Source organism: Equus asinus, chromosome 4, assembly GCF_041296235.1.
Source record: "Equus asinus isolate D_3611 breed Donkey chromosome 4, EquAss-T2T_v2, whole genome shotgun sequence".
Taxonomy (NCBI): domain Eukaryota; kingdom Metazoa; phylum Chordata; class Mammalia; order Perissodactyla; family Equidae; genus Equus; species Equus asinus.
Window position 1 is genome coordinate 12,144,926 of NC_091793.1, and position 14,732 is coordinate 12,159,657.

The window sequence follows — 14,732 nt, forward strand, 5'->3', positions numbered from 1 at the left end:
GCTCTCAGCCTGCACGTGAGCTGCTCTGAAGGGGTGAACACACCTGGGGTGGCTCTCAACCCGTGGGGGCCAGGAGTCAGCAGTAAATGTTCCTGCGTCCCATCCTTGGGTGGACGGTTCAGGGAGGAACTCTCATGCTTCTCGGAGGAGCACCCAGCCTTGAGGATGGGCTGTGCCTGCCTCCTGCCCACTCCTCACTACAGTACTCAGTGGGGCTTTTGCAAAATCAGCCAGCTGCCCCTTTGCCCTTGCACTTCCTCCTGCCTGGAACTGAACACAATGCTTGGAGATACCGCAACCTTCAGGCAGTCATGAGGACAAAGGCCTCAGGACCAGGGAGGAGCCTTCTAGCAGCCACGCCAGCCTCCAAAACTCCTGCTGCACAAGAATTGCCCTGACTGATTCCACTCTCCTCCTGGGTTTTCTCTTGGAGGTGAGTGCTTTGCCTCACACCTGTTACATGATCCATGGTTGAAATATCTCCATTAACATCCAAAAAGCATATTGTTCTCTATATGTAGAATATAAAATCCAGAGTGTACATGTATTCGTTTTACCTTATTAATTATATTTTTAGCTCTACATTTCTTTCTTGTGAACTGATCAAGAGAAATTCAAATCCATTGCCATGATTATGTGTTTCTCCTTTTTCTTGCCACACATTTTTTATTTTGCTGAGGAAGATTGGCTCTGAGCTAATATCTGTTGCCAATCTTCCTCTTTTTGCTTGAGGAAGATAGTTGCTGAGCTAACATCTGTGCCAATCTCCCTCTATTTTATGTGAGATGCTGCCACAGCATGGCCACCAATCAGTGGTGTAGCTCCACACCCAGGAACCGAACCCGGGGCACTGAAGCAGAGCACACCAAACTTAACCACTAGGCCACAGGGCTGGCCCCCAACCACACAGACATTTTGAATCAAGTATTTGTTAGTCTGTAGTTTCATAACTAGAGACTCAGGTGCTAAGATCATCATTCTTCATTGCACCTGTGTCATTTCAGCCTTGGCTACTTTGCTTTAATCTTTTTGCCTTAAATTCTTCCTTGATTCCCCTGATCTTCCTCTTGCCTCAAACAAAATCAAATAAAACCCATATATAGAAGAGAGGCTGAAAAAAAATACACCAAAATATTAGCAAATAGTTGTCTTTGAGTTGAAAAGATATAAAGATTTTTTACCTTCTGTTTTCTGCAGTTTCCAAAATTTCTATAATGACCATGTGCTACTCTTTATAATGGATAAATAATACTTAAAAAAATAAAACAGAGAAATCGTACTGTCTGGCGTTTATAAAACAGTGATGAGCACTAATTCAATAGGGCACTGCTCCAGGCCTGTCTGACAGGTAAACTTGTCTAAGCCTCTTAACAATGCTTTGAGATGGGTACTTTTATTGTGACCAAAACAACTTTTTTGGTTTGAGTTTAGTTAATATATGTTTACTTATTTTATTTTTAGTTTTTCTGTGGATGTTTCTATTTGTATTTGGAGGTCTCTAATAAGCCACATATAATACTTGAAACAATTAAGACATGTTCAGAAAAAGAGGAAGACACCCTCTGACTGACCCCCAGTGACAATGACTGCTAGCCTTCTTTGTATTTCCTTTCAGTTTTTCAACATGTAGTTTCCAGCATAGATTCTGTTTATGTATTTTCCCTTAGCAGCAAAACAAATATTTTCTGTATTATTACTAAATGTAGTAAGCACATTTTTTAACATCTGCCCAATATTTCAATTAGGTAAATATATCTTAATTTAGTTAACCCTACTTGATGGTCAATATTTAGACTATTTTTATGCTTTCAATATTTTAAACAAGAATGTGTACAAAGCTTTTTATTTAGGATGCTACCCATGACTAGATTTCCAGAAGTCAGTCCCGGTGCTGGAGGTTAACTTGCTCATCACACAGGGTTCTGCAGGCCCCCAGCATGTGTGCCAGGCTGCTCCAGGCTCTGGGAGGACAGGGAGCATCAGCCATACACCTGCTCTCTCGGACTCACAGTCAGCAGCCTCTGCCAGGGGAGCAAGGGGGAGTGACACCTCACCCAACTCCAGGGCCCAGAACCCCCCAGGACCCAGAAGAAGAGGAGGTCACCCAGCCATGTACAGTGAAGGGCAGCAGATGCCCATAGGAAGCTCAGAGGTTCCAAGGGCAGAGGTGGGGTGGAGGGAAGAGGGGACTGGAGAAGGGCAGGGACAGGGCAGGCTGAGGCTCGACAGGGAGCCACTGCAGAGTTTGAGGGAGAGTGGCCTGCTCATGTTTCTGTTTAAAAGCCTCAGTCTGGTTGCAGGTGCAGGTGAATTCCCAGATGTAGGTGGAGGCAGGGAGCCTGGAGGAGGCTGTTTGATGCACAAAGATCCAGGAGGAAACTCAGGGTAGTTTGATCAGGTAGAGGAGGGGGGATGGAAGGACAGACTTAGGGGCGGGGGTGTAGCAGGGAGTCTACGGTGACTTCCGGACTCCAACTCAGGTGACTGAGAAAAATGTAAAACACAGAACACAGATGAATAGGGCAGGTGGGGAAAAGGCTCATGTAAGTTTGAAGTGTCTGCAGCACCCACTAGGCAGTGTAGGCTCTCTGCATCTCAGTGCCCCTTGTTAGGGTCATTATATTTACAGAATCCTGCAAAGCACCAGCCCAGTGACTGGCCGAGGGAGTGCCCCTGGTGGTCAGCTGGGGTTGGTGAGTTAATACACAAGGCACAGAGCTGAGCCAAGCCGTGCTGAGGCAGAACACTGGGGCCCTTGGCACAAGGAAGGCATCCAGTCTGAGGAAGGGAGGAAGCCAGAGAGGGAGAACCCAGGACTGAGCCAGGGACAGGGTCTGGAGCATAGCTGAGCTAGAGGAGACCGTGAGATCTGAGAAGGAACAGCTGGAGAGGGGAAGGAAAGTAGGCAGGTGCAGCTGACCAGGTGCAGGAAAGGAGGCTAGAGAGGTGGAAGGAAGGTGGGCAGTTGCGGGAAGGGCCCTACCAAGAGGCAGCTGTTCCAGGTAAAGGATGCCCAGCATGTCCAACCGCTGTCCTAAAGGGCCAGCCAGGAGGGAAAGATTAACAATAGAGAAAAATGGGGAGACGAGTTGGAGGCAGGGGCCAGGCCCAACAGGGATAGGGGGGTGCCTTCCCTGAGATGGACAAGGGTAGCGGGAGGGCAGCGCGTGAATTCCCACCTGCCTGAGAGTGAAGGAAGTGCAGAGGGAGCAGGTGGGTGGGTGGTGGGTCCCCGTGGTGGTGCAGCGGTAGGGGTCTGGGGGCCATGCCCCTCATGCCCAGGTGCAGAGGGGGTGCTGGTTTCAAAGATACACATCCAGGAGCTCTCTGCCTCTTTGCGACTTTAATTAGTGAGAGTTTTCTCAGAGATGTTCTACTTTGTCTTCTTGACGGCTGGAGTTGGAATGTTCCATGTGCTGGTTAACAAGCTGTTTCCACCATGCCAGGGTCTGGTCCCTGGTCTGTTAGTGGGGCTGTCTGCATGCTAAAGGGCTGGGTCATTTACTGACTCTTAACATCACGACTATATTTCTCTGTTTGCTGGCTGCCCTTAATTTGAGTAGAGGAGTGTGATTTTTATAGATAGTAGTTTTAAACTTTTATGTAGTGAATTTGTCTGTACTCACTCTCATTTGATATCCTTCACCTTGTCTTCCTGGTGTTGTACTAGTCCCCAAGTCAGGAGAGGCACCCAGGTCACCCTCAGGAAGGTGCTGACTGCCATGCTTACCTCAGCACCTGAGAGCAGGGCTCACCCCAGGGAAGCCTGGGAAGCCCTTTCTCTGGGAGATCATGTCTACACTCACCTAAGGACATGGTGAAAACAGTTACCTCTTCTTCTGGCTTCTGTGGAGAAGGTTTTTTTTTTAAGATTAGCCCTGAGCTAACATCTGCTACCAATCCTCCTCTTTTTTTGTTGAGGAAGACTGGCCCTGAGCTAACATCGTGCCCACCTTCCCCTACTTTATATGTGGGATGCCCGCCACAGCATGGCTTGATAAGCAGTGCGTAGGTCCAGACCCAGGATCCTAACCGGTGAACCCCGGGCCGCCAAAGTGGAACATGCAAACTTAACTGCTGCACGACCGAGCCGGCTCCTTCTGTGAAGAATTTTTTAAATACTAATTTTAAGATCTAAGCAGATTGACCCTTGCTGTCTCACACACACACACATGCTCACTCAGACACAGTATGCACACACTGATCTGAGCCATGCCAACTTCCCTTGCACACCTGCTCCACTGTGGGTGGAAGGAACACACATCGCATGGCAGGGCCCTCCCTCTCCAGCCTCAGCTTCCTCGCTGGCCAAGTAAGTGTATTTGGGGAGAATCCCCAGGGGCCCCAGAGGGCACCACTGGACACCTGGTGTGATTTTGGAGAGTACTGAAGGGGTGAAACTTCTCTCAGTTCCACCACTCTGGGGTCTTGGTCCCCATGGCCCCTGGTCTCGTATCTGCCCCCAACCACCACCACCCAGAGACAGCCAGGGTCACACCAAGCAGAGAGTTTATTGAGGTGCTAGATTGCAGGGAGTGTTTGCAGCGGCAAAGCGGATGCTGGTGTGGCCGGGACCCGGGGCAGGGTGCCCTCCTCCTAGCAGCATCTGGGGGCTTGGGGTGAGCATCAAGAACTACTCCTAGTCTCCCCCAAGGCCCTTCTGGGGAACCCCTCCCTGCTTCCCCCTGAGCTCCGTGCAGGACGGTATGGGGGATCCCTCTCTTTGTCCTTGTGGTCAAGGATGGGATGATCCCTTGAGGTTCACTATAAAAATTAAAATTCCTTTATAAATCACAGGAGGGGCAGGAGGGGATCACCCAGGAGCCTGATGTCACTGGCCACCTACAGCCTCGCCATCCTCCAAACCCCCCTCCCAGTTCTGACCCCAAAGTAAAGAGCAGAGGGTGAGAGTTTGCAGGCACAGAGAGGGGCAGAGACAGACACGAGGAGAAAGGAGGGAAGTCAAGGGGCAGAGGAAGAAGGGATCAGAGGGGAGGTGGGGAGGGGCAGGCTCCATTCTCCCGCAGCCCCTGGGAATGAGGAGGAGAGTCCTCAGCACAGCCCCGGAGACTCCCTGGACAGCAGGTCCACGTGCCCCCAATCCAGTCCTTGCCAAAGCCGCAGTGGCCTGTTGAGACACCCCCAGCCCAGCTGCACCTGGAGCAGGAGAGCGGCGGGCGGCTACTCCAGGTAGATGTCCTCTGTGGGGCAGGCGAACTCCAGGTGCACCTGGAGCAGGAGAGCGGCGGGCGGCTACTCCAGGTAGATGTCCTCTGTGGGGCAGGCGTACTCCAGGTGTTCCTGGTAGTACTCCAGGAAGGCGCGGCTGGGAGAGAGAGCACCATTCACCAGCCATTTAGGGTGTGGCTTCAACGTCTGAGCCACCCATGCTCACACTCCTCCCTCCCCACCCACCTGGGCCAGCCCATGTGCCCCTAGACTTCACTCCTCAGCTCTCCTGGCCAGTGACCTGCCCTTTTCCTCGCTCTCTGGCCTCCAGGCTCCATTCCCACCCCCACCCCCTAGCTGGGCAATGTGCCTGCACCACTTCCACCCCTAGTATCCTCCTCCAACGTAGCTTTCCAGCCCACATCTTCCTGACTCCCTACCTCCACTGCTTCCCACCTGACCTTCCCTCTCACTTCTGCCCAAACTCTCCACCCCTTCCCTGTTCCCAAGTCTCCCCACCATCATCCCATCCATCTCCACACCGTCCACCCTAATTCTCCATCACCCTGCCAACCACTCACCCCACACTCTGGGCCACAGGCCTCATGGACTCCTGGGAGACGAAGACGTGGCAGGCGAAGCGGCTCAGCAGAGGGTGTTTGGTGATGAAGCCGAAATAGCTGCAGCGGGAGTCAGTGTGGAGGGTGTCAGAGCATGGACCCACACCGCAGCCCCCCAGCACCTGGAGAGAAGAAGCAGGGCTCGGGGCGGGAGTGGGACAGGAGAAATGTTGTGTGTCACACGATTTCAAGGTTTGAGGGAGCCTTTTTGGGTCCCAGTCCAAACTCAGTGCTGGGCACCTCTGAGGAGACAGTGATCTGGGTTGACTCCTCCATGGCAATGGCGTCCAGCTGCATCCTCCATCTCCAGAGCCAGCACCACAGGCCTCTGTGCTGCGCCCACCTCCCCCCAGTCTGCCCCTGCACCACAGAGCAAGGCCTCTTCCCTGCCTTCTGGGTGCCATGTCTCGACTGACTCACGCCTTGCTCGTGTCTCATGGTACCCTGAGCCTGCCTGGTCCCACCTCTGGTCCTGCAAACTCACAGCTATTTTCCGAGCTCTGATGTGGGTCTTAACATCCCCGCTGGATCTGCACAATCCTCTTCCCGGAGAAGAACCTCACACCCTGGCTCTGTCACTCATTTAGTCCCTGCTCCAACTCTGCTTCATATGTGCCTTTCCTGAATTCGCCCTTCTTGTTCTCATCCATTAATAAAAATTAGTGTCCAGAGGGATGGTCTGTTGGAGTCGTGCAGCACTGAGACTCGAGACTCCCCAGCTGTGGCCCATCTGATCCACATGGGGTCAGATTAGGGTTTCATGGCTCCACCAAAGTGGAATCCACGTGATAGTATTGCTGCCAGGACCACGTGTTCATGTTGTCTGTGAACACGTCACAGCCTTGTCTTAAATGCTGTGTTCAAATAATCACACTCGGTCACTGATACTTAGATGCTGCTCACCAACCGCAAGCACCAGCCTAAGCAGCTGACATTAATTCACACAAACCTCAAGCAGTGCTCTCAGGGAGGTGTCCCTATCTATCATCTCTAGATGAGGGAGCTAAGGCACAGAGGGGTCGGAAACTTGCCCAAGGATACACAGCCAGTCTGCAGCAGTGCTAGGAGCACTTGTGGCATCTGTAATCTTAAACGTCACAGGCTCCACCTCATGCAAACACAGCACCTCAGCATATTGCTGACCCACTATTACTTCACAAAGAAAAGAGTTAACCATCTGCCTAACACCGTGAGGGATTGGGCTGAGTTCTGGAGGAACAAATATTAGGAAGGAATGGGCCAGGACAGCAGCTCCTCGGTCCCCTCCCCCTCCCCTGCCATGTCGTGGTCCTGAACCAGTGGCCTGACCATCCTTCTCCCATAGAATTGCTCCCAGGTCAGTGTCCAGCTCAGGAGGCCTGAGCTTGTGACATCCAGTTTTCCTCTTCCCCTCTCGACAGTGCTATCCTCAGCCCAGGTCAATATGGCCTGTGGGCTGCCATGCAGACGGGTCCTCATGGTTTCCGAGTGGCCCCGCTGTCTGGTCTGAGCCCTGGTGTTCTATCCCATCTCTTCAGCCCTCAGAGCAGCATCTAGACAGGGGATTCCATCAACCATCTCCCTCTTCGATGGAGAAGCAGCCACACTAGGCTCTGACTCTACTGAAGGGCAACACCATCCCCCAGCCAGCAGATAGAGCCCTCCTCATTCTCTTTGCCACAAAAGTGTCCAATGACATACATGGCAGCCTCAACGTCTGTCACGAGCCTCAGCCCCAGCTGCACTGTGCCCTTCTTACATCTCACCTGCCTTTGAGGACCTGCTTCCTCCAACACTCCATCGAGTCCTTTTGAGCCTCTGGTTGGCCCTGTCTGCTCTCTGGTTACCTCCTCCTATCTCCTTCATTCAGGATACTGGGATCCAGTGGGCAGGAGTCTGGCTGGGCAGGAAGACTACAGCCCCCCTACAAACCCGCGGGTTACAATGCCAGTACTATCGCTCCCCTCTCACTCCTGTCTCTTCTTGCCCCATCTTGTGCCTGCAGGGATCTACCTGCTCCAAACGTATTCCTTTCCTCCAGGTCTCCCTCCTACACTCCAGACCGATGTTAACAAATGGCCATTCTAATCTCCTGCCTCTGCAGTTGAATGCCGCATCTCCAGGCTGTCAGGCCCTTTCACACTGTGCCCCTTCTCTTGGTGTGTGGGTTACTATCTGCCCATCACCCAGGTGGCATGTCACCCTTGATTCTCCCTCCACGCCAGCCTCTACATCCAATCAACCCACGTGCTGCCTGTTCCACCTCCTAAATGCACCGAGATAACCTCAGTGGCCACTTGACCTCCTGCCAGCAGCACCTGAGTCCATCCACTCCACACAGCAGCCAAAGCCAGTGTGTCAACCTGACTGTGCCACACCACGGCTCCATCGCCAACTGGATTAAGCACAAGCTCCTTGGCATAGTCAGAAGGGCACAGGTACCCCTAGTGTCCCTCTAGCCTCATCCCAGCTGCTCTGGAGACCCCCAGTACCCCTTGCCCACAGCCTTGGCTCACCTGGTTTCCTGCCAAGAAGATCTACCCTGGCACCTACTTGTCCTTTCAGGTTGCAGTTGCCTCCTGAATCCCAGAACTCACCCGCCTGCCTCCCTGCTGGAACTGCTCGCTGGGGCCACAGAGAGCCATCCACCAGACCTCTCACAGATGTTTCTAGCACTTACTTGTCTGTGTGTCTGTCTCCCCACCCAGACCAGATGGGAGCCTGTTTGATCCGTGTCTCCTGAGCCCAGTGGGTGCAGGTGGGGGTCTGGGGGGTGGAAGGTAGGGATTGTGTATGGGCAGCCCTCAGGGTTTGTGGGGACTCTGAAGAGGGTAAGGCTCTCACCAGCTGTTACGGGGGTGGCAGCCGCAGAAGGAGATGTTCTTCATCTGGAAGAAGTGGCTGCAGTGCTGGAACTAGAGCACAGGGGAAGAAGCATGCCGAGTTAGACGGAGATGACCTGGGCTACTCCTGCCACCCCTGTCGACGTCCTTTGGTCAGACCTTCTTGCTTTACCCCACACCCAGCCTTCCCTGTGCCTCAGGCCCCCCACACCCCCACCTCTGGTCCTCCGCTTAGACTCAGCTTGACACCCCGAAGAGAAATCTCCAGGTCACAAGAGGCAGGAGGACGCAGGTGGACGGTCAGTTTCCGAGCAGTGGCAATCTGGGGAAGAAGTCAGGGTCTGAGAAGAGGGTCTCAAGGGCCTTGTAGGGCGTCTTTCTCTCCTCTTGGAGGAATATTTTAGATAATGTTTAGAGACTCTTGGCACTGATTCTGGAAGATGGGAGCCGGTGGTCTTGGCCATTCCTCAGTCTCAGGACCAGCGGTCACCTCTCGCACTCAGCGTGCCTCATCTTCCTTCCATTCCTCCAGCCAGGACCACAGCCCCTGCCACCCCCGGCCTCCTCACTGCCCATGCCCACAAGCTGGTGAAGCTCTCAGGTGCAAAGCTGTCCTGCGCCCCTGCTGCTCTCCAACTCAGTCACAGGACCAGCAGATGGCAGGCGCTCACGAAATGTCTGCTGAGTGAATGAGTGAGCAAATGAGTCCCAAGAAAGGGACTCTGTGAAAGTTGGTCTTGATTTTCAGACAAGAGGAGGATGTGCTGAAGGGGAGGAGGGGCCAGTGGGAAGGTTGGGACCCCACTGAACCAGCTGAGAGAGCCCAAGGGGTGTAGGACGGCTGCTGAGTTCTGCCCTAAGCACGTCTGCACAGGCCTCTGAAACAGGCTCCAGGGGGCCTGCCCCCTGAAGCCCCTGAGATACCCTCTGAACCCTCCATGGAGGAGGTGGGAGGCCTGGGGCCTCCAGGGACTGTGCCACACCTCCAGACTGACCTTCTGCATGGCTGCGCACAGGATGCCATTGCCCTGGTGACAGGGCACCTCCACAGAGCCCAGGAACTGCACATCAAATCGCTCCACCCAGCAGGGACTCCGCTTGCTCCCTGGGGGTGGGGGTCACAAGGGGATGGGGTCAGAGGAGTGAGGGGGGTCAGGAGTAACAAGACGTCCCTTGGGAAGGGGGACTCACCCAGCAGGTCCTTGGCAGGACCGGGCACTGCGTGGGCGTAGAAGGCAGGGAAGACCCCACGCTCGCCTGTGCGCATGTTGAAGCCACGGAACCAGAAGTCATCCTCCTCGGCTTCCACCAGCACGGGATCATCCACATCCAGCTCCAGCTCATCGGGATGGCGAGGGATGAACCTGAGATCAAGTCACAGGTGGGAGGTCATTGGGGGAGGGGTGGGACTGCACAGACTGTGTCCAGCAGTGTTCTGTAATGTCTGTAGACTGAGGCTAGGGGCACCTATGGCAAGGGGAAGGCTGTACCTGAAGACAGCCCGATGGGTTTGCTCTCTCTCCTCGCCATTGACCAGGCAGGAAAAGAGGCCAAAGGACTCGGTGCCTGAAACACAGAGACAGGAGAGACAGAGACTCAGAAAGAAAGGAAGGAAAGTCCTGCAAGGCCTGGCCAAGTTCCCCTCCCCTCAGCAGCCCGGTGTGGGTGGTCCTGAGTCAGGGAGGGAGCAAGAACCCACCCATGAGGCACTGGAGGCAGAGCAGCCCTCCCCACCACACTCCTCCCCGACTGGGGGTCTAGGGAAAGCCCCAGGCCCATGTCCTGGGTAAGACAGCAGTGCCCAGCCCTGACCACCGGCCCCCCCTCCCCCAGATCCTTAGGCTGCCCTGGGCACTCTGCCTGGGAGCCTGTTGTTCCCTGGGACCATCCCCCTTTCCCTACCGCCCACTCACTGGAAGATCGAGATGTGCTGTTGACAAAGACATTGAGGAACTTCTTGGAGAAGGTGAGGTCTGGGCTGTCTGGGGAGGCGTCCCCAGGGCCATGACCACCACCTAGCAGTGCAGCCCCAGTCTCTTCTTCGCTTGTCTCACCACCACTGTCCTCGCTGTCGTCGCCCAGGCCTGCACAGCGCCGCAGGCTCACCAGCTCCAGCTGCGTGTGCTCATCCACCACCAGCGTGTACTTGACCGCATCGTACACCAGCGAGGCGTCCAGTGGCGCGGCAGGGCCCGCACCCATGCTCCCAGGGGGCCCAGCCTTGTCCGCGGCTTCATCCTCCTCTTCTTCGTCCTCATCATCCTCCTCTGAGCAGGCGGCGGAGCAGGCGCGGCCAGGGCGGGTGGCGCGGCCCGGAGCAGCCCACAGCGGTGTGATGGTGTCGCGTGTAGGGTTGCTTAGGAAGAGGCAGGGCCCGGGCTGCGCGGGGCCAGGCCGGGGTGCGGAGGGCGCGGGGGGCGGCGGCCCGCACAGCGTCTCCATGTCCACCAGCTCCACGCCGCCTGGCCCCACATCTGCCTCTGGTGTCTCGGGGACCCCGCCGGCCGGCGACGCAGGCTCCCCCGAAGGACGCGGCGTGGGAGACAGGCACTGGCCGGGGCAGCGGATGGGCGAGGAGCCCTCGGAGATCATGCGGCTCACCAGGTTGCTGAGCAGCCAGGGCGAGTCCGCGTCCTCGCTGAGGTCTGGCTCCGACTCGGACCCCGATTCGTACTCACTGTTGGTGTCGTCGGGGCCCACGGGCAGAAAGGCAGGGCGGCGAGGGGGCTCGCGCGGGGGCTCGGGCTCAGGCTCGGGCTCCGAGGCAGGAGATGAGGCCTCCTCGATGGAGTTGGTGAGGTGGGAGGAGCGGCCGCTGCTGCTGCTGCCACCGTCACTACTCAGCTCCAGCTCGGTCTCCGAGATGGAGGAAATCATGCGCCCCAGGCGCGCGCCCGCCGCGTCCTCCGAGTCGGAGCCCGGGGACGATAGCTCCTGGCTGCTGCGCCGGTCCCCGCGGCCCCCGCTGGAGCGGCTCCCCAGGTCCGCCTCGATGCCGGGATCCGAGGAGGGCGAGGCCCCATCTGGCGCTGGGGGACCCGCGGGCTGGTTCCCTTCGCAGTCGCAACCTGGGGGCACAGACGACTGTGCCCCGCTGGAGCTCCCGTCTGTGGGTGGGAGGGGTGCTGGCGGCTCTGCGGAGCAGGGAGATGCGTCAGCCAGCCTACCCCCCTACTCCTCCCCCTCCGCTCGTGTGCCCCTAGCCTCCCGCTCACCTCTGAGGGGCTCCTGGGGGGGTGAGCGCAGCACTGTCTCCTGCCAGGAGGCTGGAGGCGCTGGAGCAAAGCCTCCATTGTTGTTCAGGGAGTCCTGGGGGAGGGACAAGAAACCAGCGCTGAAGACAGGCTCCAGCTCTCAGGGGTACGAGGGGCAGGCTGTCATGAGAAGAAGAGTCCCGGATGCTGGGAACCCAAGTTTAGCTCCAGAATGCTGTGGGTCTGGGAGCTCACCTGGGGTCCCAGCGTGGTCAGGTGGAGCGTGGTGGGCCGGTGCTTGTGGGGCTCCTCCAGGGAGGGGGAGGGGATCAGGGGCTCCCGGGCAGGGGCCTCTGGACTAGGGCCGCCTCCCTCCTTTCCCTCTCCTTCTCCTTCCTCCTCTTCTTCCTCTTCTTCCTCCTCCTCCTCTTCCTCCTCCTCCTCCTCCTCCTCCTCTTCTTCATTGTCATCAATCATCTCAAACTCCTGGAAGTCATCCTGGAAGGAGCAGATGGGGTGCGGCTGCTCCGAGCGCCCCAGGGAGAGGCTGTCCTGCAGGAAGGAGGGACAGGGCAGAGCTAGGGCAGAGCTGGGCCAGAGTGTGACAGTGACTCGTGGTCCCAGGTGGCAGGAAAGGGGAGAACAGGAAGCAATAAGTCAAGGGAGAGAAGCCCCCAGTTCACTCTGCTCCCCACCAACAGCAGTTTTTAAAAAAATCTGCTTAAGATTCATAAGGATCACCCCAGTTCTTGGTAAGAGACCAAACTCCTAAGCCTTGGTGATAGATTCTCAGAGTGGCCCCAACCCAACTGCCAGCCTCATCTCACCCCCAAATCCTTTCCTTCACAGCATTTTAATGCAATTCACGATTACTGCACAGTCTTTGGTCTGTCTCCCCCACCAAGCTGCAAGCCCCACCAGTGCAGGGCCATCTCCATAATGGGTACTGGTGTACCCCACCCCTGAGAACAGGACCTAGCCATGTGGATGCTCAGTAAATACCAAATAAATGTATGAAGGGAGAGACGGCCAGCACCCAGGATTCAACAAGCTTGCATCAACCTCAGGGCCTTTGACACAGTTAATTCCTTTGCCGGCAATTCCTCTCCTCCATTCCCTCCTACCTCCCTCATCTGCCCAGCTCCAGCTAGTCTTCCCTAAGGGCAGGGTTGTGTGCCATTTCCACTGGGAAGTCTCCCTAAAGGCTCAGTCTCAGTCTCGGTGGGGTTCCTAGTGTCCTCCTATTGGAATCCAGTCCCCCGACACTCAGGCAGCCATTCCCTCTTAGTGTCTTTCCCCCCCATTAGGTTATAAGCTCCCGAGGGCAAAGGCCACATCTGTCCTGTTCTCCTCCCAAGCACCAGGAAGCCCCCAGCACTTGCCACATGGCAGTCGCTCAGAAACATTCTTAAATGAATGAAAAGAGAAACATGGACAGGCAGCGAGGAGGAGAAGCAGCAGGAGATGGGGGAGAAAAGATTTCAGGGGTGGAGACACGAGGCGGACAGAGGGAGGCTTGAGAGGTGGGGACAGAGCTGGGGAGGAGACGAGGTGAGATGGCAGCTGGAAGGGGTTAGATCTTTCTGGGAAGTGATCTGAGGACAGAGGGCACCCAAAGCAGAGGCACAGCTCCCCTCCCCCAAGCTAGCCAGGTGATAGGGGTCAGGCGAGGACTGCTGGGGAAGGCCCTCTGTGGAGGGCCTACAGTCTGTTAGAAAAAGAGGTTTGATATCAAAGAAGACCCCAGGCCAAGAGGCCAAGAGAAAGGAGGCAAATTAGAGGATTCCATGTTTCAAAGCTGAGCGCAGACCCACCCTATAACCCCAAGTGAATGCTAAGCAGAGCCAAAGTGAGGCTCTCCCTTGAGAGCCCCCAGCCCCTGCCCCACCTTCTCGCAGTGGTCCGAGTCATAGCTGAGGCCCAGGCCACAGTCATCGGTGATCTCAGACAGGTCTTCATCGTCAAATTCTTCCAGGCTTATGTCCTGGGGAGGCCTGGAGGAGACCGGGGTCAGAGAGCAAGGGCAGGGCTCCTGAGAGAGCCACCAACCCTGAACTCCCCGCCAGGGAGCTTGTCCTAAGGAGGAGCCAAGGGAGACCCCCAGCTCCTGGGCCCCATGGTGTCCAGAGCCCCCAACTCCCAGACCCGCATCCTGCTGTCATCTTGAACCACAAGATCTGCTCTCCAAAGGATCCCCCCACAATCTGAGCCATGACCAGCCCAGAGGAGCCACTTGTCCCCCCAATCCTTCTCCTAGTCCTCCTCCCTCACAGAGCCAGCAGCCTCTCCTCCCTCCACACTCAGCTCCAAGCCCCTCTGGGTCACAGCCTCAGCCTCAGGGGAGTCAGGCTGAGCAGAGCAGGGGGAGGGGTGAGCAGAAGCTGCAGCAGCAGGAGAGGGAGGAGTGTTCTAGGAGCAGAGTCTGGCCACTTTGTCTCCCTCCTCCAGCCCAAGGCAGGCCTACACCCAGAGGTCCAGCCCTCTCCCCACCCCAGCCCCTTCCCCCAGGCTCCAGGCTTGATTTCAGCTCTCTCCCTCTCTGAGCCCTACAGGCCAGGCCAGGCCGCCACTGAGAAGAGACCAAAAGGACACTGCCAAGCACAGAGGATGTGCTTCTTGTCCTGCCAGGCAGGCTGTCCCTCAGAGGCTCTGGCCCAGGACCTCCACCCTTGGAGGGGTCAGTTGCCCAGGCCGGGTGCGGCAATGGATCCCAGCGGGAAACGGGGGGAGACAAGGGGAGGACAAGACTGGAGAGACCCTGAACCGAGGCTGGGGGATGGGGAGCAGGAGTCAGAGGCCTCAGGACCAGAGAGGGGCCTGGGGCTTGGGTCCCCAAAGGTGATGGGGGAGGGGTGGCAGGGTGGGTCGGAGGGGTCTGGGGACAGGGTCAGAGAGGGGGCTGCAGGAAGGAAAGGGCATGCCAAGGC

At 56.4% G+C, this 14,732-nt stretch overlaps 1 protein-coding gene across 2 annotated transcripts in view; it reads right to left on the bottom strand.

Annotated features, from left to right (window-relative positions):
* Positions 1-1,829: 1,829 nt before the first annotated feature.
* Positions 1,830-14,732, bottom strand: part of MAPK8IP2 (mitogen-activated protein kinase 8 interacting protein 2) — a 33,739-nt gene continuing 20,836 nt past the window's right edge. For both annotated transcript variants that reach the window (XM_070506636.1, XM_070506637.1), the window contains exons 3-13: positions 13,694-13,799; positions 12,061-12,357; positions 11,827-11,920; positions 10,525-11,745; positions 10,102-10,177; positions 9,803-9,975; positions 9,607-9,716; positions 8,829-8,933; positions 8,613-8,683; positions 5,751-5,849; positions 1,830-5,326 (exon numbers count right to left, since the gene is read on the bottom strand). In XM_070506636.1, the coding sequence (XP_070362737.1) occupies positions 5,254-5,326; positions 5,751-5,849; positions 8,613-8,683; positions 8,829-8,933; positions 9,607-9,716; positions 9,803-9,975; positions 10,102-10,177; positions 10,525-11,745; positions 11,827-11,920; positions 12,061-12,357; positions 13,694-13,799 (2,425 nt within the window). In that variant the 3' untranslated portion in view covers positions 1,830-5,253. The remainder of the gene's footprint in view (positions 5,327-5,750; positions 5,850-8,612; positions 8,684-8,828; positions 8,934-9,606; positions 9,717-9,802; positions 9,976-10,101; positions 10,178-10,524; positions 11,746-11,826; positions 11,921-12,060; positions 12,358-13,693; positions 13,800-14,732) is intronic.